Source organism: Panulirus ornatus, chromosome 10 (genome assembly GCF_036320965.1).
Source record: "Panulirus ornatus isolate Po-2019 chromosome 10, ASM3632096v1, whole genome shotgun sequence".
NCBI lineage: Eukaryota > Metazoa > Arthropoda > Malacostraca > Decapoda > Palinuridae > Panulirus > Panulirus ornatus.
In genome coordinates this window covers 58889452-58917364 of record NC_092233.1, presented here as the reverse complement: position 1 = coordinate 58917364, position 27913 = coordinate 58889452, and the positions used below count along the sequence as shown (strand labels likewise).

Genomic DNA, 27913 nt, shown 5'->3' with positions numbered 1-27913 from the left:
TTTTCTCTAAGACAGTTTTAATCCGTTTTCTTCTACAAGACCTAACAACAACACCATCCTAAGATAATTTTGTTAGAATTGGGAAAGACACTTTTTGTGTAATTTAGTGATCGTTTTCGCCTCAGATGTAAAAAGCAAGGTGGGTTTATATAATTTGCAGTAATCGTGGATAGATTCATGTGTTCCTTCTCATTTTCTTTTATCCAAGAAAAAATGTTATAATATCTGATACTGTGATGCTATCTCGTGTGTTAAGTCATGGAGGCGTATTTCATGTTTTTTGTAGATTTTGAGTAAAACGTTGAAAAATATGGGTAAGCTTGACTTCAAGGGGGTAGTTAGGTGAAGATTTTCAAGGACCAATTGATTTCTATAGGTGTTTCAACTGATTTTATAATGATTAACATATTTTTTTATCAAAGCATCTTATCCCTGTCCACTACAGTTAAATACATGATAGAATATTAAAAGTTATTCTCATCCCTATCATCTTACCAATTTCTCTGTGAAGCTATAATTAAAAAGATAATCCAATGATGCAATGGTGCAACTTTAGTAAATTATTACCAGAATTTCTCAAACTGTATTTGGAAAATATGATTGTAATGACTTTGTGCTTACATGTAGCTTCTGTTCTCCAGAGTTTGTGCAGTGTGTGTTGTCAGTGTTCACTTCATTCAACACCATGCAACCACATCCGGTAGACATTATTTACCACTTCACGGGAGGAAGATGATAACAATGCCTTGTACATAATTTGACTATAATTGAAAATTAAAGTATCAGCTGCTACTGGAGTGCTAAGGTTATATAGGTGAGGTTGTCATATGTTTTGTTCTTCTATAGATGTTTCATTATCTATATTCTTGTCAGTCCCATGATTTCCTTGATCTTCATAGCATTGCTCACATTCATTGTATTTATCATTTTAGCAATGAGGAAGAGCTCTGTCAGTAGTAGTACTGGCCCCTCCCACACCCTTTCCTTCTTTCTGAGACCTTCCTCTTTTTCTATTCACTATACCAACATTCATGGACTCTAGTAACCTACCCTCAGTTAAACACCATCTGTCTAGTACCTTTCCTAATACCTTACTTCTGTCTGAGACACAGTTGATGTTTTCACTAATCCCTCTTTTGTAACTAACTATAACCTCCACGTATGATTCAGGTTCAAAGGTGATGTTCGTGCTTATTCCAACATCAGTATACCTGTTGCATGTCTCAAGGACCTTGAGTCACCAAACTTTGATGTTTTGTGGCTCAAGGTCAGTCTCTATTTCCACTCTTTTCCTCTGTTTTACCCATTGCTCTCCTGATTTTACAAATTCTATATCCTTCTTTGAGTATCTGAATTTCTGCCATTTGACTGTGACATCCTTTCACCTGTAAGTCGAGATCATCTACCTCAGGGATTTCATCGTTCACCATAGTGAATGGTTGAAGTCCACCCATACAAATGGTGGAGGGATTGAAGCTCTCACGTTCTCCATTCTCAATCATTTGGAGCAAATTATCTCCCAACCCTCCCATGTTCCTGACCGCTGTTACCATTCTCCTAATATTCTGGATTTGTTTTTCACCTCTAGTCCATCCTGCTGTAAATACATGATCTCTCCCTCAGTTGGTTCATCTGATCACATTCTTGTAAATGTATCTATTGTAATGGCACTTCCTCCTCTAGCAGCTGCTTCTAAGCTAGAATACTGGCACCTCAACAAAGCTTACTGAATAATTTATGCAACTTCTTTTCTGACTTTCCTTTAGGTATATTACTGTCCCTTATGTGGTGATGCTTCTGTCTCTGCCAAATGCATAGCTGAGGTTATTCTTGTGGGAATGGAAGCAATTATCCCCTCATCCTCTAAGATGACCTCTTTATACTATCCATGGTTCAACTGTTCCTATTTTGCGGCCATTCAGGCAAGGGATCAGGCATATCAGGCTTGGATAAACTCTCTTTCCTCTGGCTCCCTTTCAACCTCTATCACTGCCCATAATCACTGCAAGCATGTCATTCCTGAGGTGAAGTGTTCTTTTAATCAAAAGAAGTGCATTAACCTTTCCTCGTCATCCACTGACAGGTCATCATGGTCTTTGGCTAAGATCATCAACTTCTGTCATTCTACCTTCCCTTCCCATATCCACTGTGAAGTTACTATAGCTGTCTCTACTGTAGACAAAGCAATCTCTTTGGTTCCTGTTTCTCCTCTAACTCCTCCTTAGATGACTCTAACATTCTTTCACCCCTTGATGCTCCTCTTACTAATCCAATACCCTTTCTGTAATCTCTTTTTGGACTGTCTGAAAAGTGCTTCTTTCTCTGGACACAAGCAAGGCATATGGTCCTGATGGCATCCATCCTGTGTTCTGAGAGTGTGTCACCAAACTTGCACCTGTGCTTGTTCATCTGTTCTGTTTCTGTTTAAAAACCAAAACTTTTCCTTCTCCTCGGAAGTATGCATTGATACATTCCACTTGTAAGTAGGGTGACAATTCTAACCCCTCAACTATCGTCCTATTGCTCCGACATCTACCATTTCCAAAGTTTTTGAATCCTTCCTCAACTCCCATATCCTTAAACACTTCAAAAATCACAGTCTTCTCTCAGATCACCAGTATGGTTTCCATTAGGCGAGATCCACTTGTGATACTCTTTCCTCTCTTACTAACGTCTGGTGATTGCCCCTGAGAGATTTTGGAGAATCAGTTGGCATATCTAAGGCTTTTATCAGGGTGTGGCATTGGGTTCTCATTTCTTCCCCTCTTTTAGCTTCCTTCCCTCTTTTTTTCTCCTAGATATCTAGCTTCCTCTCTGGCCAGTCTATCTCTGTGGTTGTTGATGGATCAATCCCTCAAGGTTCTGTCTTGACCCCTACACTTTTTCTTCTTTTTTTTAATGATTTCTTCTCTACAAATAATGCACTCATACACAGACGACTCAACATTGCATCCATCCACATCCTTCAATTCTGCTCCCTCCCTTGATCTGCATCTCATCTTGACATAGCTTTCTCAATAAACTTGGACTTGGACAGGATATCTCAGTGGGGAAGAAAAAATCTTAAGTTTAATTCCTCTGAGACACAGCTTTTGCCCATCTCTCTATAAAAAACTCGTCACAACTCGTCTCTCCTTTGATGGTGTTATAATTCCCCCTCTTGACTTGTTGAACATACTTGACGTAATTACTGTAACATCCACTCTTTCTTGGAAAACCCACATTACAGGAATAGCTAAGTTTGCCTCTAAGGAACTGGGTTTCCTGTTTATATGTTGAAACTTCTCTTCTGAATAGTTGCTCCATTCATAAAAGCGATTGATTTGGCATTGTATGGAGTACTGCTCTCACATTAGGGGTGGTTCTAGCTCTGCATCCTTACTTGACAGAGTTGAGTCGAAAGCATTCTGCCTTATAAACTGTCCCAGGCTTACTTCCACACTTGACCCCTTTTCTCTACACCACAATGTTGGTGTACATTCCCTCTTCTATAGGTATTACTTTGGTTTTTGCTCCCAAGAGTTGGCTGCTTGTGTGCCCACACCACTAGCTAGACCACGCAATACTTGGCAAGCTGCTTCATCACATGATTATTGTGTGGCCATCAGCAACTCAAGGGTGGGCTGTTTTGATACCTGCTTCTCCCTATACATCGAAGCCCTGGAACTCCCAATCCTCTCATGTTTTTCCCAGTAACTATGACCTAGCACATTTTAAAAGAGAGGTTTTTCACTTTCTCAAAAATTTTAAATACTTTCCCCTTGTCTTTTCTTTTTCTGTTTCATAATTCTCTCAATATTTCAGTCAAGGCTTGGCCTTAATACAGACGTTTGTCCATGAGTGGAACCTACAGTGTAAAGAAAGAAAAAAATCACACCAACATCTTTCAGAATCTCTTCTGTAAGTGTTAGAAGTACATTGATATGCAATTGTTTCATGCCCAAAAGTTACTTCTCTGTTGCTGGCCTTTCGTACATGTGGCTTTCTAATGATTTCTTCACACCAGATATCCTTTCCACATTTTCATACTCTGTATGACCTCTTAATTCCAACCATTTTATTTAAATCATCCATCTCTGATGTTCATAATTTTGTTCCATCATGCTTGTACAGTACACTGCTTTCATTTCACATCTCTGTTATCCCATTATACCCTGTGTAAAGAACATTAATTAGTCATGCTGACACTGCAATACTTTGATGCATTTTACATTTATTTCAAACCATTGTTTCATAAACTATTTACTCTGGCAAGCCAGTATAAAAGTGCTTGATAGCTTTAAAAGTCTTCCATGCACATTTTTGAAAAATAAGAACTTTCCATTCAGCTTTCCCATTAACTTTACCATTTGCCTTTTTCTGAATCCGTGATTGCTCCATACACTTTCTTCTTCAGCCACCTGAGCACAAATACTGGCTCTGTATACCAGTGCTGTCTTCTGTTGTAAATCTGCCTTCCTCTTCACTTACACAGGGTTCATTACTACCCTTGAGAAAGTCAAGATTTTGCCATATGGCATGTAATCTTTCCTAAGAAGACTTAATTTTCTGCCATCTTTCAGTCATCAGGCTCATAACCACTTTTCCATGCCTCCATTCACTTTTTCCAGGAATTTCATCCTCATTCATCACTGTTACACTTACCACCCCATTTATACTATCAGTTTTTTCCACTTTATGTGTGTACGAATGCACCTTTTACCTCATTGTAATATTTCCCTTTCTCTGCACCTAGTATGCTCTCCCCGTATGTTTTGATCTTGTTTTACCAGTAGTCACATCTCATGTCCCATTACCTTAAATCAGTTCTTGCAAGTGAGCTCTTTATCTTTTGCAGATCTCATCGTTTGTCACAATCAGCCTTCCTTGACTTGTTTATTGAATCTAAACTCCTCACACAAACTTTTTTTTGTTTTGTTTCTGTTTAGCTGTATCCAAAATGGCCCGTTATTCTCGTGTGGGTTCGCATTCATTCTTCTGAAATCCTTTTTTATTGTCCTTAAAGGTATATTTACTTTTTGAATTTTCTTTTTCAGGCATCATATACAATTCAGTTTAGTTTCCATTAATTTCTTTGTTTTTGGAAGATGTACATCCCTAACTTTTTTCCACAATCATCTTCCTTAAATCTTCATTAACATGATGCTTCTATCCTTTCACATTCTTTACCAGTGCAGTGCACAAGTACCACTTAGGAAAGCATAGTATTCTTTTATAGCAGTTTCTTTCACAGTACTTCAGTTACTGTTTGTCATTTTCTAAACAGGTGTTGGATTCCTGACAGATTTTACTGAAGATGGAAATTCCAGAAACAGATAGTGAGGATGAGATGGCACCAGGATGGGAGGAGAGATGCACTGCAGATGGTCTTGTCTTTTATGCTCAGTGAGTTAACTTGATTTACTGTAAGGTGTGATTCAGTACATTTTAGCAATAGAGCAAGTTTATTATACATTAAGGACCACCTGAGGTTGGATGTTTTAATGACTAAAAGGAAAAGGTGTATCAGAATGAAAGTTTTTCAAGGTAACTCCAACATCATCCCTCCATAATGTAATTAACATAATTAACAAAGCTATCGTTCTCAACAAAGGTGTTTAAACACTTGATAAGAAATGCCCCAGTCTTGTTAAATGCACGCAAAACATGCAACTATAATGTGTTTTGGAGAGCTTTGTGAAAAATTCTTCTTAAAATTTACTTAATCACCTTCCTAACTAAAGCATGACATATCTGGAGCGGCACCATACAGTGTCTTAGTGTTGTCATTTTGGAGAGGTTGGCTACTTTTATGACAATACTGAGCCTCTTTATGAATAAGTTAGCTTTTTCATGAGTTGGCTTATTATTCTCTGTCAGACTGATATTCTTTCATTGTTTATACTGTTAATTATTATGATGAAATTCTCATATGTGTGATACATTACTTGAGGATGAATGAATGTCAACATTAGAATGGTCATGTTGGTTTTCAGAGAGAACTTTGAGTGCTTTTTCTGATTATTGGAAACATGGTTTATTGATTATATATCATAAATGTTGTACGATATACTTACTTATCTTGCCCTTGGACCTTCTTTCATTCAGCAAACTTAGTGCTCAGAAAGTTAGTCATGATAACCAGCCAGAACCACAGGCCAAGAAATAGGTGATGTACATTTTGTAAAGTGTTTTAGATATCTGGGAGTGGATCTGGCAGCGGATGGAACCATGGAAGTGGAAGTGGATCATAGGGTGGGGGAGGGGGCGAAAATCCTGGGAGCCTTGAAGAATGTGTGGAAGTCGAGAACATTATCTCGGAAAGCAAAAATGGGTATGTTTGAAGGAATAGTGGTTCCAACAATGTTGTATGGTTGCGAGGCGTGGGCTATGGATAGAGTTGTACGCAGGAGGATGGATGTGCTGGAAATGAGATGTTTGAGGACAATGTGTGGTGTGAGGTGGTTTGATCGAGTAAGTAACGTAAGGGTAAGAGAGATGTGTGGAAATAAAAAGAGCGTGGTTGAGAGAGCAGAAGAGGGTGTTTTGAAATGGTTTGGGCACATGGAGAGAATGAGTGAGGAAAGATTGACCAAGAGGATATATGTGTTGGAGGTGGAGGGAACGAGGAGAAGTGGGAGACCAAATTGGAGGTGGAAAGATTGAGTGAAAAAGATTTTGTGTGATCGGGGCCTGAACATGCAGGAGGGTGAAAGGAGGGCAAGGAATAGAGTGAATTGGATCGATGTGGTATACCGGGGTTGACGTGCTGTCAGTGGATTGAATCAGGGCATGTGAAGCGTCTGGGGTAAACCATGGAAAGCTGTGTAGGTATGTATATTTGCGTGTGTGGATGTATGTATATACATGTGTATGGGGGTGGGTTGGGCCATTTCTTTCGTCCGTTTCCTTGCGCTACCTCGCAAACGCAGGAGACAGCGGCAAAAAAAAAAAAAAAAAAACATTTTGTCTTGACAGGATGGTTGCAAGGCAGCTAAAGAGTAGGTGTTTGAGGTCTTTTGTTAAAGGGTTGCATCTTAGGCATGAAGGATACTTTGATAAGTTGAAATGATGTTTGCATTGTTGAAGAGATTGCATATGAGAAAATGTGAAATGTGTAGATGTGTAGTATTTATCAGAGGAGTGTAGTGTTTTGTGGGTGTTTTTCAGGTCATTACAGAGTGAATGTTTTTTCATTATGTGATTTCCTGTGGTAAGGAGATTTGTAGATAATAGGTGGCTAAAGGTTGAGGCAGGGATAAGTTGATTATTTCTCTGAAGATTATGAGATTCCTTCAAAATGGCTTGGGTGGGAAGTGGCAGTTGCGTATGAAATTGGGTACCGAGCATGTTGAAATGGGATTTTGATTGGGGCTTCTGTAGCTCTAAGGCTGTATACCAGTCTGGAACATAGAAATGGTGGAGTCATACTGAACATATGCCATCTCATATATTTTTCTCGCATAGGGGTCTTCCAATTATTCACTAAACTTAAGGTGAACAAAGCGTATGGCCCAGATAGCATACTCCCTGAAGTTCTAAAGGAGTGTGCCTTTGAGTTAGCTCTAATCCTTGCCAGCCTGTTTGTCTAAAGAGCCAGGCTTTTCCCAGCTATCAGAACATGACTTGCTGCTGCCTGTGTATAGGAAAAGAGGTCACTCTGACACCTGTAACTATTGCCCACTTTCCCTCACTTCTACTCCCTCCAAAGTCTTCAAAACTCTCCTTAACTCCCACTTTTTTCAACTCTTTGAATCTCATTCCCCTTTTTTTGATCACTAATATTTATTTTTCAGTTTATGGTCTATGATCTTATGTGATTTACCTCAGGTCCTCTTCTCCCAGGGATTTCAGTGAAGCCTTCTGTCTTAGCCCTTAACATCTCGAAAGCATAAGTCTTTGCTTTTTAAGCAACCTTCATTTGCTTTTCCTGCTTCTTTCAGTCTCCAGATGCATAGTATCCTCTCTAACCATCCCATTGTTGTAGTCATTGCTGGAGTGACTTCCACCTTCCTATCCATTCAACAGTGGTGTTTCTTATGGTTCTGTCCTATTACCTACTCCCTTCTCAGTAAACGATTCTATCTCTTTAACTTCCAACGCAATTCACTCTATGCTGATGATTCCACTTCACATATATCATCTCATTTTCCTTTCCTTTCTACTCCTAATATTTGTTCTCTTCTTCATATGGCTTACATTTCCTCTCTCTGTTCAGACCTGTGCAGCATTTCAGATTGTGGAAGTTAAATTTGAAAGAGTTGAAATACAATTTCTCCCTGTATATCTATATGACAGTCATTTGTTTCCCTTTGTTGAATTGCAAAAATGAGTTTTACCCTGTAATAACAGTAACTTCTTGGGTGTCAATATCTCTCATTAACTCATAAAAATCCCTGATTATCGACATCACAAAATCTGCTTCCTTAAAGCTGGTGGTGTTTTATAGTTGCCATCATTATTTATCTTGTTATCTATTTCATTTATACTGGGGCTGTATATGTCCTAGTTTGGAACATGGAAACAGAATCTTTCAGCCTTGTTAATTTTCCTGGCATCACCCCTCTTCCATCCCTTTATGTGGGCAGCTGTGTTGCTGCCTTCTCTCTTTTCTGCAGGAATCAGTTTGACCTCAGGTATCCTGAGGTATTTATATGTATCCCTGCCCCGAGTGTTTGGATGCAAGGCATGCATCTGGCTGCTGCTTTCCACAGTTTCTGTGTGAAGACTTGTCACTCAAGAACCATTGGTTATGAAACCCTTTCTTTCCTAGAACAGCTGAAATGTAGAATTTTCTTTTCACCCCTTGTCTTTGCAGACACCTGTAAAACCCTAATTGGTTTGTGCTCTCTTTTCTCCTTACTTCATTTCTTTCACCCAAGATGGCCTTTGACCGGGGCAAGTTTTGATAGTGTTATGTTAGCTCAGTGTAAAAAAGAGATTTATTTGGGCCCTATGATGATGGTTGCATGGCAGAAATAGGCTCGCTAAATGGCAAACAAATTTTTGTACTGTTGAGGAAACCTAAAGAGATTATAGGCGATAAGGAAGTTTTTTCTTTTCTTGATGTGTTATGTTTTTTCACATGAATTAGTTTTTAGGTACTTTTTTCAAAGTCATCTGTTTTTTCCAGAAAAGCCTTGAGCTAGGAATACAGAGAGAGACCAAACTTAAGACTGAAAGGGTCAAAGTGATTGCTGCCTAGTTTAATAGAGTTCCAGTAAGAGTAATGAGTCCACTGTCATGATTTTCACTAATATTGGTGAGATGATTTCTCCACAACCTTAAAGTAACTAGCAAATCTTTGAAAATGAATGCCAGACTAGGATCAGAGACCTTTTGGGTTGTGGTCTGCATGTTGCCTTGGGCCCCTGATGATTTTTGGTTTCAGATGCTCTGTGGTGCAATCTGAGCTGCTTTACAGGTCTAGTAGAGAAATGGATGAAAAAAGTTACAAAGCTGAATTGTATAAAAAGAATAATGACTTAGGAAGGCCAGGCATTAATTGAATTATAAAGAGGTTAATGAAAGGGAAAAAGAAGAAACAAGGAAAAGTATTGACAATCATGCAGGAATAGGACTCTCTGGAGTGAGAAGGTCATTGATTTATACAGCCCTGCTAAAGATGACCTCTTATTTATGGTGTAACCTCTAGCAGGCAGAGTCTGGTAACACTCATATGCATGGATACCTGTTTGAGTGTCAGATAAGTGAGAAGTCTTTCTTTACATTCTCACTGGAAAACTGATTCACTATTTGTATGCGTTATCTTTAAGTACAGTTAATTTTACATTGTATAGATTGTTTGCATTTATGCATGTTTTCTAGGCATTAATTTTGTGGAACTGATGTTTCAAAGCTTCCCTTCAGGTAGGCAAAATTTCAGGGATGCCCATTTCTTTTGGGTAGAACTTTCTTCCCTGCCATGTAGACTAAGTAGCTAAGGTAAGAAAAGAGTGAGTTCAGTCCAAAAAGATTAGATGAGAGGAAAAATTGCTGCTTATATTTATGTCAGGTGGGTCCATAATTGGTTATACATATGTATCCTATACATAGACAATGTGCTCTTTCTCCTTCTCAATGCATCATTTTCTTAAGTGAACATTTTACATAACACTTGTAGTGAAGGCTGTAGAAGCAAAGTACTGACCTTAATGTCAAAAGAAGAGACACCCTCTGTGCATCTCCAGTTAGTGATCATGCACAAATATTTCTGTATTGATCTTCCACTTTCCTGTATTTTGTTTTTTTTTACTGTCCTCTTCACTTGCTCTTTGTTCTCTGCAGCCCTACCTCTAGTAACTCTTTATACTTTTGATGAGAAAGTGTAGTTCTTTACACATTCATCTCTTTTATAAGCAGTTAGTTACCGCTTAATTTTTTTGACATTAGTATGTACAATTCTTTAATAAATGATGAAATGTTATTGGTGAGTATGCAGCTCAAGACTTGAAGATGGTATAAAATTCTTACTACTAAGGACTCACTGTTAGTTCAACCATATGAAATTAATGTAGTGTATGACTGTCTTATGTATGCAGTTTTTTATTGATTTTCTTTTTATCTTACTGTACTGCAATAGCATATCTTTGATTATGATTTTTGTTACAAGCAGTTTGAATTAGCAGTTTCGTTAATGGATTTACATTTACTTTCAGTCATAGCAGCAGAACTACACAGTGGCATCACCCACGGACCAACAAAAGAAAAAGAGTCACAGGGGGTAAGTTTTCCATCTGCTGTGATAATGGCTTATTTTACTAATAGTCATAAGCTGGTTTAGTCTTTCAGTTTTAAAGCCTCACTCTGATATATTAGTGATTTCATATTTAATTCCCAGTGAAATGATATGTTGATTAAAGTTAGGGTGAAATGTTTTGAGAAATGGATATAGAAGTGATGATCATGGAATTTTTGATGCCATTGACAATTTAGTTCGATATCACTGTAGCTTCTGTTGCTATGTAAGGAATAGTGCATGAATCTGTTATTTTTATGTATATCTTTTATTCTATTGTTCATGAATATCAGCATGTTGATTTAAAGGGTCTGTCTTGTGAAGGAAATTAATGTAATATTTGTCCTTATGAATATCATCTTTCTCAACAGAATTACCCTTTGGATGGGAAAGACAGATCACTGAAGAGGGAAAGGTATTTTTTGTTGATCATATAAACCATAAGACTACTTATACTGATCCTAGACTTGCTTTTGCGGTAGAAGAATCAAAATCCCTCAGAGACCTAAGGCAAAGGTTTGACTGCAGCACCACTGGTATACAGGTCTTACATGGACGAGACTTGACAGGTCAAGTTGCCATCGTTACTGGCGCAAACTGTGGAATTGGTAAGCCAATACTAATGATATTCAGTGTTTGAATACTGTAAAAATATAACTTGCTTTCATATCTATATATTTTTTCATACCTGATTGCTGTTTTCCGTGTTAATGAGGTAGTGCCAGAAGCAGTTAAGGAAAGGCCACATCTGCTCACATTCATACTTTAGCTGTCACATCCCATGGATGCCCTTTCACCTCCCTGCCTGTTTAGGCCCTTCCCCTTTTGCTCCCTTTGTTGATGTCCCTATTATGTCCCTATTTGTTCCCTTGTCTATTGCACATTATTTACCTTGTCCCAAAACATCTATTTATTCTCCCTAAAGTTTGATGATACTCTATCTCTCCCCAACTCTCATTTACCCTGTTTTTCAACCCCTGCACCTTCTTCTTAATGTCATGCTGCTTTTTCTTAGACATCTCCCAATCATTTGCACTCTTTCCTTGTAAGGACCATTCAAACACCTCTGTTTTATCTTTCACTAACAAAATTACTTCTTCATTCCCAGATTCACTACTTTTTTAATTTGCCCACCTCCCATCTTTTGCATGCCACATGCATCTCTTGCACGTGCCATCACTGCTTCTCCAAATAGCTCCCACTCCTCACCCGCTCCCGTCACTTTATGTGCTCTCACCTTTTGCTATTCTCCTCTCAATCTCTCCTGATATTTCTTCACACAAGTCTCGTTTCAAAGTTATCTTACTCTCATCACTTTCTTCTTCCTAACATTGTCTCATCTTTTTCAAAAACCTCTACAAATCTTCACCCTTACCTGCACAAGTTAGTGATCAGACATCCCACCACCTGCCTCTCTCAGCACATTTACATCTAAATTCCTCTCTTTTACATGCCTATCAATTGCTATGTAATCTAATAATGCCCATTGACCATCTCTCCTACTCATATACGTTTACTTGTGTATATATCTTTTTAAACCAGGTAGTTCCAGTCACCAGTCATTTTTCAGCACACTACTCTGCAAGCCCTTCACCATTTCCATTCATAATACTGAATACCCCATTAGCACCAATTATACCCTCAACTGCCACATTACTTACCTTTGCATTTAAATCATCCATCACTAATACACGATCTCTTGCACCAAAACTGCTGACACACTTGCTCATCTGCTCCCTAAACACTTGCCTCCCATGATCCTTTGTCTTATGGCCAGGTGTATAAGCACCAATGATCACTCATCTCTCATCATTAACTTTCAGTTTTATCCACATAAGTCTAGAATTTACTTTCTTACACCATCACATACTCCCACAACTCATGCTTCAGGAGTAGTACTACCTCTTTCCTTAGCTCTTGTCCTCTCACCAACCTCTGACTTTATTCCCAAGACATTTCCAAACCATTCTTCATATTTGGTTTTGAGCTTTGTTTCACTCAGAGTCAGAACATCCAGGTTTCTTTCCTCAAACATACTACCCATCTCTCCTCTCTTCTCATCTTGGTCACATCCACACACATTCAGACATCCCAGTGTGAGTCTTCAAGGAGGATGAGCACTCCCTGCTTGACATATACATATGACATATACATACATATACATATATTCCTAGGGATAGGGTAAAAAGAATGCTTCCCACATATTCCCTCTGTGTTGTAGAAGGCAACTAAAAGGGGAGGGAGCTGGGGGCTGGAAATCCTCCCCTTCCATTATTGATTTTCCAAAAGAAGGAATAGAGAACAGGGCCAAGTGAGAAAATTCCCTCTAAGGTTTAGTCTTTTGTTCTTGACGCTGCCTTGGAAATGTGGGAAATTGCAAATATGTGTAAGAAAATAAAACAAATGTATACACATGAGCATATTCAAATGTGCTTACCTTCATCCATTCCTGACACCACCCTGCCCCACAGGAAACAGCACAAATGCACAAAGGGAAAGAAAAAAGATAACATATACATTCTCTTCTCTTCCCCCACACCCGATCACCGCCCCCTGCGTCAGCATGGTGGTGCCAGGAAACAGACAAAGAAAGGCTACATCTGCTTACACTGATTCTTTAGACATCGTATGTAATGCAACAAAACCACATGTTTTGTTTCCAGACTACTGTATGTGAAAATAAAGTATAACATAATGGTATTTTTTCCTCTTGAAGCTAATATTGTCTCCTCATGCCCCATCCTAATTGTTCTTTCATTATTCTCATAAGATACTTGATTTGGGTCCATCATATACTGATACCTCACAAAGACTAAAGGTCTGTCTTAGTTGGAGGTCTTTCTTGTGACTAAGCCCTCCCTCTGTCTTTACTCTCCTCACTTACCTCTATTTCTGTTTTTTTGTTGTTGTTGTTGTTGTTAGGAAAAACTATGCACATCAGCTTTTGTGTTAAGTTTTCTTTCCGTGACACGAATGATACTGTGCACTTGGCCTCTGTACTGCCACAAAGCAGCCAGCCAAAATGTATCCTGACAGTCACTTCACTTTCACCTTGTGCAAGGCTGTCAAATGAAGTCCACTTTTTACGATACAGACATTACTTTCCTTGCCCTTCTTGACATAGCACAAAACACAGCATTAGCCTCATGCTTACAGGCCATATCTAAGGGCACAAAGTTAAAGTTATTAGAAGTTTGTACTGAATTGAGATCAAATGTGGAGCTCATTACTCAGTGAGAGCCACAGTAAGATAGAAAAATGCAGCTAAAGTGCAGGCAATGCTTGGGTGACGCGGTTATCTAACTCATGCATCGCATTTCATGCTTCATGCTACCACTGTGCTGGATCCTGCAACTACTACAGGACTTGTTTGATGGGCAGAAAAAAATATTGAGTATACTCGAAACATGCTGCTGTTGGTTACATTATCTTAAGTGTGGATACTCAAAATCAAAAATGATAATACAGCAGTGAGCAAGGGACCTCTGTTTATTATTTTTCCTTGGTTCAGAGTTGAAGCTTATGGGACATTTGCTGCTATAATGAGTTTTTCATAATTGTGAATAAAGGTAGCCCTGTACCCTTACAGGTTATGAGACAGCAAGATCCTTGGCCTACCATGGTTGCACTGTTGTCTTTGCCTGTCGTGACCTAAGGAAGGCAGAGGAAACCATTGCCCATCTAAAGAAACAGAGGCCGAGCTCCTCCTGTCATGCTTTTCAGGTGGATCTTTCATCTCTCACCAGTGTAAGAATGTTTGCACACACATTTTCTGTCAGGTTTGAGTAAGTATGATTTAATTCTTAACTGTAAGATTTTTTTCTGTTGTGTATTGTTACAGAAATTGTTATGATTTTGTATGCATGTTAGAAATACAAAGCATAGACACCCATTGAATGTGAAACCAGACTACTATGTAAACAGGCAACTCCATTCCCAAATGATAGGCCACCAAAGCCTCACCAGTATGCAGTGAGCTGACTTGCTTCTTCTAGTCACTTAACTTTAGAAAGTGCATAGCTTACTTTTCAGTTGGACCTGCAAATCTCTCAAGTTGATATCTCAGCTGTAGAGGACTATACTGTGAATTCAGTCTTTTATCCTTTGCTTTTAATTCATGAACAGTGATGCCAGTAGGTCTTATATTTTATCATTTATCCTTTGCTTTTGATTTTGAAAAGGGACATTAGTAACCTATGTATCTTATTTTTTTTCTTTGCTTTTAATCTATGAATAGTGAATGATGTCAGTAAATATATATACCCTTTCCTTTATCCTTGTTTTTAATTCATGAATAGTGATGCCAGTAGCCTACATAACTTACCTGTATCCCATGACTTAAGATATGAAAAGTGATGCCAGCAGCATAGTGGTGAATTAGGTATGCAAAATTTTTTTTATTTTTCGAATTAAATTTGTGGTTTTCAAAAGAAATGGATAATCTCATTTTCAGCCTTCATGTTGAGGAAAGACCCAGTTAGCAATTATGCATCTTATCATAGAATTCATACATTATTTAAGATGATTCTTTCATAAAGAATTAGCATTTGTCAAATTTAAGGCTTTATGATAAATAAAACATACATTGTATCTGATTAGTAGCTCAGTGCTTTTTAAGAAGTGTGCCATGGCACACCAAAAATCTCCTCTTTACTGTTCTGTAAAGATGAGAAAATTTACAAGTGTGCTGCAGATTGGGAAAGGTTAAAAAACATTTTAGTAGATTATGATTGCCTTTCAGCCGGTGTGACATACTTGTGCTTAATGCAGGAGTCTTTGGTCTTCCACACACTTTAACAGAAGATGGACTGGAAACTACATTCCAAGTCAACCACCTGTCTCATTTTTACTTAACTTTGTTGCTCCAGCCATTACTTGTGCGATCTGTTCCTTCTAGAGTCGTCTTTGTGTCTTGTGAAGCTCATAGGTAAGTTTTTTACTGGATTGTATTTAAGAAAAGCAAGTTTAGGAAGTCTCACTTACAGAGTTAGGCATTCCTGCCCATTTTACTTCCTAGGAGGGTTGGGTTATGCAAATAGTCCTCACAAAAGGTGCATATGTTTTGGAAGAAGGAGCATGCATGCAGTTTCTTTCAACAGAATATGGAGATTCATATGTTTTAATGTAATTTGATGAGATTGAATGAAGAATGTAAGACAGTGGAAGATGTAGACAAACGTGGAAAGGAAAATTAGATATGTTTGTGTGAGATAAGGTTGAGGACTAGTGGGCCCTTTGAAAGGGGTGAAAGAAGGGATTGAAACCAAGCTTGCTAGATGATACTGATGTTTATGCAGAAAATGTAGAAATATTTATGAAGGTGAGTGATCGGAAAAGATATTTAAATATAGATTTATGTCAAGTTCTTTTGTGGTGAACTGACTGTAATGATTTTGTATATGCTATTAAGTAATAGGAAGAATGAGGTTAAAGATACCCCTTGTAAAGAATTTGAAAGAGCAGAGGAGAATTTACATTTTAGGAAACTTTGTCCCCAATGGATAACTTAAATTAATGTTTAGAGAATTGAGGAGGAGTGATAAACAGATCCCAGGCATTTGTGATGGTGGCATATTATATGCATCAATAGGTATGTGTTTTCCAAGTGCGTAATTTGAACATAAAAGAAGTCACAAATGTGCATGTTAGACAATGGGAAAATAGGGTAGGAGAGAGCATGATTGATGTTTCTTGAAATTGAAAAGATTAAATAGTTTGCATGAAATTTGGTCTAGGAAGGCATAGAGAGGATGCATATCATAGTGTTAGTAATATGTAGCATAATACACCCATGAGTGTAAAACCCTCCCTTTTGAGTGTAAATAGGTAATGACACCCATATGGAAATAAATTCCTCATACATGTACAAGCTATGATTCCTTATCTGCATTTTGGACGCTATCTATCTCCTCAGTATTACAAATGCTGATGCAACATCACAAGATTTGTCCTCGTCTTTATTGAATATGCAAAGGATAGTTGCATATTTGTTTTGTCTTCATTGTGGAAGCTGCTTCTTGTGTAGTTTAGCTAGGACTAGGCAAAGATGAGCAAGGCAGTGACTTCAGGACCTTTACTTTGCATATGTAAATTTGCTGGGCTTGAGGAAGTTTCAAGAAATACCAGCAGTTTAGCACTCATATCAAATGAAAATGAATTTTTCAAGGAGTTTGATTACTGTGCTTTGATTCATGTAGTTGTCCTAACAAAATCATTCAAAATTAAGACATTTTCCAATTTTTACTTCATATTGTCTTTTTTCTCTTACAGGTGGAGCCATTTAACAATAAGTCTCTCACAGTGCTCAGGATGATGGCCACATCCAGCCAGCAGGACTACAGGTCTTGAAGTGTTATATTGTGCGGTTGTCATTTATTGAATTGTTTTGTGTCCTGTGTGGGGTTGCTTCTTGTGAATGGTCTCGTGATATGTTGATTCAATATCTGTAATGTTGGAGAGGTGTATTGTCCAGCATGCAGATGAGAAATCATAGCTTGTACATGCTTGTGGAATGTATTTTCAAATGGGTGTAATTACCTATATGCACTCTATGGGGAGATTTTAATGCTCTTGGGCCCCCATCTCTTGAACATTCTCTGCTATCATACATCTTAGATTTATGTATGCTGTCTTCAGTAACCATGCCCTCAGTCCATCTGTTCTATTCATCTACACTCTTATACTATAAAAGTATTTTTTACATCCTTATCTACATGTTTCTTACTTAAGTTCATGTTATGTCCTCTGGTTGATCCACTACGTTGATCTCTGAAAAACTTTACATTGAGATCTTGTCACCCCACTTCTGTATGTCAGATAGAGTGGAGTTTAAGACTGGGTTGGAAGGGTAGGTGTTTTGTGCTTGTTTTGATGTATACATACATATATTTTTGTTGTGTTTTTTGGGGGAGGGGGGCTCTGTAAGTATGGGTTATTGAAGGATGAAACAGAAATAAGTTTTACATGCTTAAAGGAGCTTTGAGATGTCCATTGACAAATATAAAGGCAGCACTTGATTGAGCCAGCTTTCACTTGGAGTAAGAAAACAAGGATGAGTATGGCAGGATTAGAACAGAGGAACAAAGAAATTTTGTAATGCATATTGTGAATAAGACAGGAGAAAATCCGAAACATTTTTGTAAGTTTTGTCAATTAAAGAGCATCTAGATATGTGAAGGGATTCAGTGAAGAATTATAGAGGATCATGTAAGGATATGTGAGGAATTGAATAACAAGTTCGAAAGTGTTTCCACGAGTCTGAAAATCCCTTCCCACTCAATACAAATTGGTAATCAAAACACATGCACACACACACACACACACACACACACACACATGGTTGATGTAGTTCAAGCCAATTGAATGTAAAGTAATGAGGATGTGTCATAATGAAAGAATGTCATTATGATCATTTAGCAGCAAACAAGCTGCAGGAATCTATTTCTGAGAAAGACTTGGGAGTTGACATTGTCCCTAATGTTCCACCAGAATAATTAAGATCAACTGTCTACTAGCAAATATGAAAATAACATTCAAATATATGGATAACGAATAATTCAGCAAGCTGTTCACATCATACATAGTGCCAAAATAAGAGTGTGTTTCTCGAGTTTGGTCACCACTTGTAAAGATGGACAAACAACTAGTAGAGAAGGTTCAGAGGAGAGCAACAAAGATAACAGAATTAAGAGAGCTGAGTTACAGGGAAAGTCTAGAGGTTTTAGATTTGGCCCAGCATGGAGGAGAGAAAAGTTTGGGGGAGGGGTTGACTTGATCATAATCTTTGGATTTTTAAAATAGATTGATGATGTAGACAATGAGCAGTTCTTCCGGTGATGTAGGGATAGAACACTCAGAGAACATAACATGAAATTAAGGAAAAAAACTTGTTAAAAGATTGAGAAAGTACTTTTACAGTAAAACAGTGTTGGATGAATGGAACAAAATGTAGACAGCATACAGAAATTGAAAAAGTTCAGCACACAAGTGTAAAACTTCCTTACACAGTAGAAACAGGTAATTACACTATAAGTTTCTTTTCATGAAATTTTCATATATTCCAGATTTTCTGCCCTGGATACTGAAAATATCTCAGAAGAACTGCTCTCCCCTTCACACAAATCTACCTTTACCTCCATAATGGCTTATTGTAACTCAAAATTGTGTAATGTCCTTACTGCACTGGAGATGCAGAGAAGATTTGGTAATTTAATGCTCAAACAATGGGCTTTTTTTCTTATACATTAAGATATCTGATATAATATGCCAGTTAATGATATCTTCTGATTTGCCCTTAATTTAAGGCAGCCAGTAGTTAAAAGGTAATCTGAACATTATGGTTATGTAAACAACTATGGTGTAAAAAGAGGAGACATTTTCTGGGAGAGCAAAAATAGTTATGTTTGTAGTTATAGTAGTCCCATCAATATTATATGGTTACAAGGCATGGGCTGTAGATAAGGGTATGTGGAAGCGGGTGAATGTGTTGGAAATGAAATGTTTGAGTATGATATGTAGTGTGAGGTGGTTTGATCAAATAAGTAATGAAGGGGTAAGAGAGAGGTATGATGACAGAGAAAGTGTGGTTGATAGAGCTGAACACGGCATGCTGAAATGGTTATGGTTTGGACATATGGACGTATATGTATCAGAATTAGAGGGAACAAGGAGAACGGGACACAAAATTGGAGATGGAAGGATAGTGTGAAGAAAATTTTGGGTGATTGGGGCGTGAACATGCAGGAGGGTGAAAGGCATGCAGAGGATAGAATGAATTGGAACAATGTGGTATACTGGAATAGATGTGCTGTCAGTGGACTTAACCAGAGCATGTGAAGTGCCTGGGGTAAATGATGGAAAAGTCTATGGGGCCTGGCTGTGGATAGGAAGCTGTGGTTTTGGTGCGTTACACATAACAACTGGAGAATGGATAAGAGTGGATGTGGCCTTTCTTTGTATGTTCCTAGGGCTACCTTGCTAACTCGGGAAATGGCGATCAAGTATGAGAAGAAAAGTTATAAAGATAAAATGAAAATGACCATTGAAAACTATCAAGCAGAAGGTAAAGAGCTCTAAACAGCTTTTATGAATCTGGAGAAAGTGCATGACAGAGTTGATTGGAATGCTTTATAGGATATGTTAAGGATATATTTGGGTAGGGGACAACTTAAATATTGTGAAAGCCTTCTACAGAGGAGCAGCTGCATGTGTAAGAGTGGATGGAGACTTGAGGAAAAGTTTTGGTATACATGTGGGATGAGGCAGGACTTTGTAATGTCACTGTGGCTTTTTGACATATGAATGGATAAAGTGACAAGTAAGATGAAAGGAAAACTAGAAAAAGGGGGTACAGAGATAATGTGGTGGTGTTATGTTGGCTAGTGACAAGCTTGTTTATGGATGATACTCCGTTGTTTGTTGAGAGTGAAGAGAAGTTGCAGAAGTTTTTATGATGCGTGTAAGCATTGACCACATCATATGAAAATCACCCTACTAACATAGATCATCCATGCAGCTGAATTGTGGCTCTATAGGCTGTAAGTTTAGAGCATACCTCTGACATGCTTTCATCACAGAAGTGTAATAACTGATCATTTTACTAGTCAAAGTGTTCCAGTTTTGTTCTCATCCCCATATACTGTGGAATCTTTTTTACCAATTTATCTGTGAAATTAAACTAATTTTCACATACTAAGAATTTTTATACTTACAGGTGAACAAGGTATCAACTTTTATGCTGTACACCCAGGCAATGCTGTATCTACATATCTTACTCGACACTGGTGGGTCTATCGTCTACTCTTTGCTTTGATTCGTCCTTTCACAAAGTCTCTGGTAAGATCATGTAAGATTTAGAAGTTAGTCATATCTTGTCCATTATTTCTTTGTATATTTGTCTGGTAATATTTTCTGCATTACCTGATTTTTATGCCATCGTAGCAATATTGGCCTGAATATGCAGTAAGTTTAAAATCATGCATGAGATAAGAGTATACAGGGATCAACATGCTGTCAGTGGACTGAACCAGGGAATTTAAAATGGCTGGGAAAACCATGAAAAGGTCTGTGGATCCTAGTGGAAAACAGCCTATGGTTTTGGTGCTTTGCACATGACAACAAGAGAGTGAAAGTGAAAACAGCCTTTCGTCATCTGTTCCTAGCACCACCTCTCTAACTTAAGAACTGTGAACAAATAGGAAACAACCAGATTAGTGAACACAGTGAATCTTTGAAATTTGCTTCAACCTCATTGCATCAAGCCACCAGTGGTAGTGATTTAGATTTAACACATTTTTCTGCAATGTGATCATACAATCCCAGGACTGCCTCTCTGGGGCTTCTGCTGTTATGAGAATGCTCTGCAAGCAGAAGTAGGGAAGTGATAAGACTCCTTTGGGGTTTGGGGTGAGGCTTTCCTTGGATAAGATTGTACTGCCCATCATCAATTAATGGTGATATGATCTTGCTGTAGGCACTGTTCAGGAATCCCTTCATTGTCAAATACAAACATATGTGATACTGAATAAGACAAGTAGTATTGATACTTCATTGAATAGAATCGTATGATTTAATTAGGTTGTATTCTATAAAAAAAAATGTTATGTTGAAATCCCTGCTGTAGTTGGGATGATATTTAAGGGAAATATATCCCTTACACATTACAGTCACCGCATTATGACTTGCTGTGTTTTCTTATTAATGATATTATCCTAGTAAAGTACTGAAAGTATTGATTAAAGGAAATTAATGAAATTTTTTTTCCATTCATGTTCACCATTTCCCACATTAATGAGGTAGTGCCAGTAACAGACTAAGAAGTGGCCTCATTTGCTCACATCTACTCTATAGCTGTCATGTATATTGCACTGAAACCATAGCCCCTTATCCACAACCTTGCCTCTAACTTTTCTGTGGTTCTCTCAACTGCTTCATTTGATGTGGTTCAATCCATAGGCAGTATGCCATCCCCTATAATACACATTGCTCCAATTTGCTCTATCTATTGCATGCCTCACACCCTACTCCTCATTCAGGCCTTGAATCATCAAAGCATCTATCTACCTGTCTATATCTTCAACACCTATTCTCTGGGAACTCCCTAAAGGGGGTAACCACAGCAAGTCTTTACATATGGTGAACTCCAGAGCCACTTCTTAGCTTATAGTGGCTCATCTTTAATAGGCCACTAGCAAAGGGTAACTTTAATGCAGTGTTTCCAGAGGCTTCAACCTACTTCTACAAAATGCTTACACCTGATGTTCCCACCCACTACTTATGTTTTTACCCATTACTTCTGCCTATTGCTCCTACCATTTTGCCAGAAAGCAGGGCTAGTGCTGTATCATTGCAGGAAAATCTTGAGTTATGAAGAATAAGTTGTGTGAGTTAAGTGATGTCAAGTGGTATGTGTGACAAGGAGAGACTGCATGTTTGTGGACAAAATGCCAGCAGTTCACCTGTGTGTGAGGCAGCTACTTGGGTCAAAAGAGGGCAACATGACAACCACTAAAGTGTGGGTATCACTTGAAATACATCTCCCTGGTCAGTGGCTGCTTGCCATCTAGTACCTACTACCCACTAAGCATATTTCACTCCATCCTTCCATCTCCTTTTTCTTGTTTTCCTTCACTTCTGACATGTGAAACCGTTGTCATCCATCCATTGCTCATCTTTCCATGCCTTAACCAAATAAATATTCAGTATTTTTCTCAACTTCAGTTACATTGATTTTTAATTGGATTTCTTTTGCATGATAATAATAATGATAATAATTAATAATATCTATGTAACATTATGGGAAAGGATTCTTTCCATTATAAAATGATATCCAGTACTTCTCCATTACAGTTATGGCACTGATGATATATGATTCTTATTATGATAATATCCTTGTAATATTTCAGGAAAGGATTCTTTTCAGTGTTTATTATCAGTACTACTTACTATGTAGGCATTAGTTTGCTTGTGTTTGATGATGAAAAAGGAAATGTTAAACCACAAATGCACCCCTCCTCCCAAATTTTTTAAACTATTAATAGGAGTGCTTTTTGCATTAACAAATGATTTCCCTGAAGACATAGGTCAGTGGAGTAATATTTTACCTTCACATTCATCCACAGCAACAAGCTTGTGCAACATGTGTGTATTGTGCTGCAAGTGTAGACATTTCTAGATATGGGGGAATCTACGTCAACAACTGTGTGCCATGTCTTCCATCACAAGCATCACTGAACAGTGTACTTTCCAATCGCTTATGGGTGATCTCATTATCAATGATAGAACATGTGTTAGGCAGAAGAGCATTTAATATGCAGCCTCTTAGTGATAGCAGTGAACAGGGCCTAAATAGTGAAGGTGAGCAGATTTCCAGTTTTCCTGTAAATGGTGTGTCCTAACCCATTTAATAATTGTGATTTTACATTTGCTTTTCTTCTAGTGTTAGATATCTTTTGATAAGCCTTCCAGTTATGGAAGTGCAAAGAGGTTATACCTCAGTATTAGTCTGTGCTATTGAACATGGTCAGTAAAATATTAATCCATTCTATTGAGGACAAAGTTAATGACATGAATTATACACCAAATACCCAAAGGTCATGTGTTTATCTTTTCTAGTATTTATATCAGGCTAACTGAATTATAAGGTAAAGAACAGCATTTAACATGCAAGCCTTGGGTTAGATCCTTGAGCAGTAGTGTTGGGAGTTTTATAAACTAATATTCTCAGAATAATATAAATTTCATATCAAGGGCTAAATTATAACACCTCCTCATACCACACATAATATGATCCCTGAAAGCTGTATATATATATATATATATATATATATATATATGGAATAATGAGAGAGGCAGAGATTGAAGGGAATCTTCAGTTATCTTGACCTCGGAAGCATGGAAAACTGACTTTGCCTGGTTGCTGCTTGTAGCCAGTATTAATTTAAAAAAAAATAAAAGGAGAGTAAAAATGATTGTAATAATTACAAAGGAATAAATTTTCTTAGCAAGGCTTACTGTTTGGTACAATAATGACCGATAATGTTTAAAGAATGTGATCCTGTTATTAGTGGAAAACAAGGTCTAGTGTATAAATAATTTTTTCACCAGTAGCAAATCAAGTTTTAAAGGAAAGGATGCATGAAGCATTTATTGGTTATGAAAAAGCTTATAAAGTGAATAGAAAAGCTTTCTGGGAAGTAGCAGGTGTGATTATGTATGGTATGAATAAAATAAATTATTTTTTAAAATGGTAGTAGTGCATGCTTGAGAGTTAATAATATGAATGATCAGATTAGAATAAGTATAGGAGTGTATTGTGGTTGTTTGAAATCACCTGGGTTACTGAATATTTTATGAATTGGGCATCATATGAGATGAGAGTGCATATGACCATAGCTGCTGACATGGCTTGTAATTAAAAACTGTATAAGAATGAGTTGGTGTCGGTGGTGTAATTCTTGTTCAAGGAGAAACAACACTTGTATGCTGACAGTGCTGTGTTGTTTGCTAAAGGGAAAGAATTGAATAGAATGTTGGGTCACTTCAACAATATATGTAGGAGGCAGATTCTGAAACAAGAATGGAAAGGGATTGGAGGGTTCAGTGTAAAACCATCTGCCTAGTGAAAAATATAAAGTTGTGGGCGAGAGTAGATTTATTGAGGTTCAATGAGGATGGTAACTTGAAAGCTGAGGTTGACAGTGGGGTCTTGCAGCAAGAAAAGTTAGAGGTACTGAAAGTTTTTGTGAATTAAATTTGTGCAGTGTGCAAGCAGTTACTGGAGATTACTTATTCCATCTGTGATTGATGAGTGTGAATCCCAAGTCTATAAAGGTCAGAGCAGGACAAAAATAAGGGAGGTAAAGCAACTCTGTTGTGTTGTGATTAGCGTTCCTGACCATATTGCATTCATGGGCTGACCAGGGTTTAGTGCACAGGTTCAATTTCTGATTGCAGCATTCAGTCCACAGTCAACCAAGTTTGTTCATTTGCCCTAAGGGGTTAGTGAATGAAACGGGTACAAAGCTCAGGTGAGGTGGCGATGGGAATGAATAAAGGCAGACAGTGTGAATTGTCTGCATGGGTATATATGTATGTGTCTGTGTGTGTATATATATGTGTACATTGAGATGTATAGGTATGTATATTTGTGTGAGTGGACGTGTGTATATACATGTGTATGGGGGTGGGTTTGGCCATTTCTTTCGTCTGTTTCCTTGCGCTACCTCGCAAACGCGGGAGACCGACAAAGCAAAATAAATAAATATATATATATTTTTTTTCCCCTTTGCCATTGTACAAAGGCAAAGGGGATAAGAGTGAGTGCTCAAATTACAGAGGTATAAGTTTGTTGAGTATTCCTGGTAAATTATATGGGAGGGTATTGATTGAGAGGGTGAAGGCATGGACAGAGCATCAGATTGGGGAAGAGCAGTGTGGTTTCAGAAGTGGTAGAGGATGTGTGGATCAGGTGTTTGCTTTGAAGAATGTATGTGAGAAATACTTAGAAAAGCAAATGGATTTGTATGTAGCATTTATGGATCTGGAGAAGGCATATGATAGAGTTGATAGAGATGCTCTGTGGAAGGTATTAAGAATATATGGTGTGGGAGGCAAGTTGTTAGAAGCAGTGAAAAGTTTTAATCGAGGATGTAAGGCATGTGTATGTGTAGGAAGAGAGGAAAGTGATTGGTTCTCAGTGAATGTAGGTTTGCGGCAGGGGTGTGTGATGTCTCCATGGTTGTTTAATTTGTTTATGGATGGGGTTGTTAGGGAGATGAATGCAGGAGTTTTGGAAAGAGGCGCAGGTATGAAGACTGTTGGGGATGAGAGAGCTTGGGAAGTGAGTCAGTTGTTGTTCGCTGATGATACAGCGCTGGTGGCTGATTCATGTGAGCGGAAGATAATGTTCTCGATAACCTTGCCCTTATTCACAATATGTGAATATATATATATATATATATATATGTATATATAATTAGGTACAGTAGGGTTGAGGGTCAAGTCAATTGGGAGGTAAGTTTGAATGGAGAAAAACTGGAGGAAGTAAAGTGTTTTAGATATCTGGGAGTGGATCTGGCAGCGGATGGAACCATGGAAGCGGAAGTGGATCATAGGGTGGGGGAGGGGGCGAAAATCCTGGGAGCCTTGAAGAATGTGTGGAAGTCGAGAACATTATCTCGGAAAGCAAAAATGGGTATGTTTGAAGGAATAGTGGTTCCAACAATGTTGTATGGTTGCGAGGCATGGGCTATGGATAGAGTTGTGCGCAGGAGGATGGATGTGCTGGAAATGAGATGTTTGAGGACAATGTGTGGTGTGAGGTGGTTTGATCGAGTAAGTAACGTAAGGGTAAGAGAGATGTGTGGAAATAAAAAGAGCGTGGTTGAGAGAGCAGAAGAGGGTGTTTTGAAATGGTTTGGGCACATGGAGAGAATGAGTGAGGAAAGATTGACCAAGAGGATATATGTGTCGGAGGTGGAGGGAACGAGAAGTGGGAGACCAAATTGGAGGTGGAAAGATGGAGTGAAAAAGATTTTGTGTGATCGGGGCCTGAACATGCAGGAGGGTGAAAGGAGGGCAAGGAATAGAGTGAATTGGATTGATGTGGTATACCGGGGTTGACGTGCTGTCAGTGGATTGAATCAGGGCATGTGAAGCGTCTGGGGTAAACCATGGAAAGCTGTGTAGGTATGTATATTTGCGTGTGTGGACGTATGTATATACATGTGTATGGGGGTGGGTTGGGCCATTTCTTTTGTCTGTTTCCTTGCGCTCCCTCGCAAATGCGGGAGACAGCGACAAAGCAAATATATATATATATATATATATATATATATATATATATATATATATATATATTTTTTTTTTTTTTTCCAAAAGAAGGAACAGAGAAGAGGTCCACGTGAGGATATTCCCTCAAAGGCCCAGTCCTCTGTTCTTAACGCTACCTCGCTATCGTGGGAAATAGCGAATAGTATGAAAAAAAAAAATATATATATATATATATATATATATTTTCTTAATTTTCCAGAAGAAGGAACAGAGAAGGGGGGCCAGGTGAGGATATTCCCTCAAAGGCCCAGTCCTCTGTTCTTAACGCTACCTCGCTATCGCGGGAAATGGCGAATAGTATGAAAGAAGGAAAAAAGATATATATAGCGTTAATGAGATGGACTTGATTAGGACCTCAGTTGCTCATGCCTTCTCAGCTAATATGAGAAAGAAAAAACATTGGAATTAGGAAGGTAGATATAGTAATGAATATTTGAGGATATATAGTTCAAGATCATTAGAATGGCACACTGATGAGAATTTTAGGATAGTATGACTATGTAGAACATATGGCTGATAATAAGTTAGACAAGAAGTTATGCTGAAGATACAAAGAAAAGGAAACCAAGGAATAGATGGAGAGAGGCAATTAAAGACAAGGACATTTCATTTGAAGAACTGGGGAGTGATTGGTAATCACATGCATTGGAAACATTGTGAATGAAGTCTTTCTTGTCAGTGAAGTTTGTGTTTCACTTTAAACATACTGGGCATGGATTAAGGGTGGATATGAAGTATTTCAGACTATATAGATATACCATCTAATGGAACTGGGAATGGAGTTGATGGAGATACCTGTCAGTTTACAATTGGGTTTTGAATTGATCATGAAGGTAAAAAGAGTAGCCAGTGTTTTCAGGTAAGTTTTTCCTTCCAAAAAACTTTTTGAATATGGGAAACGAGTTAAAATATATTGATTCAAAATATTGTAAAGTCAGTTCACGGCGTAGGTCAATCTCTTTTTATTCATTTAAGCATTATTTTTCTCATTTGTTGTATACTGTCCATTCTAATGTTTTTCACATATTTCTACTGTTACTTAAAAGTGCAAAAATGCAATATGCTTAGTGCCAGTTGCGTAAGCCTATGATGCACGAATGACATTTTCTTTTGTTTTTGCAGAAATGAATTACCATCTGAAATATAGTATAAAAAAAAATTACAGTCGTATAAGTTAGGTAGACTAAAATTTCAGCAAAAATGTTATCAACACTGATGTGACATACTGTATTTTCAGAGTTGTGTGTAATGGGCAAAATGTTATTCACTTTAATGTGATACTTAGCTGATGTGTGTTGCATATTATCTCTAATATGTACAAAGCCTCTAAATTGCTCTAAAAATCTGTAAATATCTGAAACAAAA

The 27913-nt window shown here is 37.9% G+C and overlaps 1 protein-coding gene across 2 annotated transcripts; it reads left to right on the top strand.

Annotated features, from left to right (window-relative positions):
- Wwox (WW domain-containing oxidoreductase) lies at positions 1–27913 on the top strand. Of its 2 annotated transcripts, XM_071665950.1 has the most exons (11): positions 1–139; positions 642–814; positions 5267–5385; positions 10638–10702; positions 11089–11325; positions 14307–14502; positions 15459–15644; positions 18781–18920; positions 20430–20551; positions 22837–23071; positions 27786–27913. In XM_071665950.1, the coding sequence occupies exons 3-11, from the start codon at positions 5297–5299 to the stop codon at positions 27824–27826; spliced, it is 1311 nt and encodes a 436-aa protein (XP_071522051.1). In that variant the 5' UTR covers positions 1–139; positions 642–814; positions 5267–5296; the 3' UTR covers positions 27827–27913. The 2 variants fall into 2 exon arrangements, with proteins under 2 accessions (XP_071522051.1, XP_071522052.1); XM_071665951.1 differs by lacking the exons at positions 1–139; positions 27786–27913 and adding an exon at positions 237–314 and having other exon boundaries at positions 22837–24622.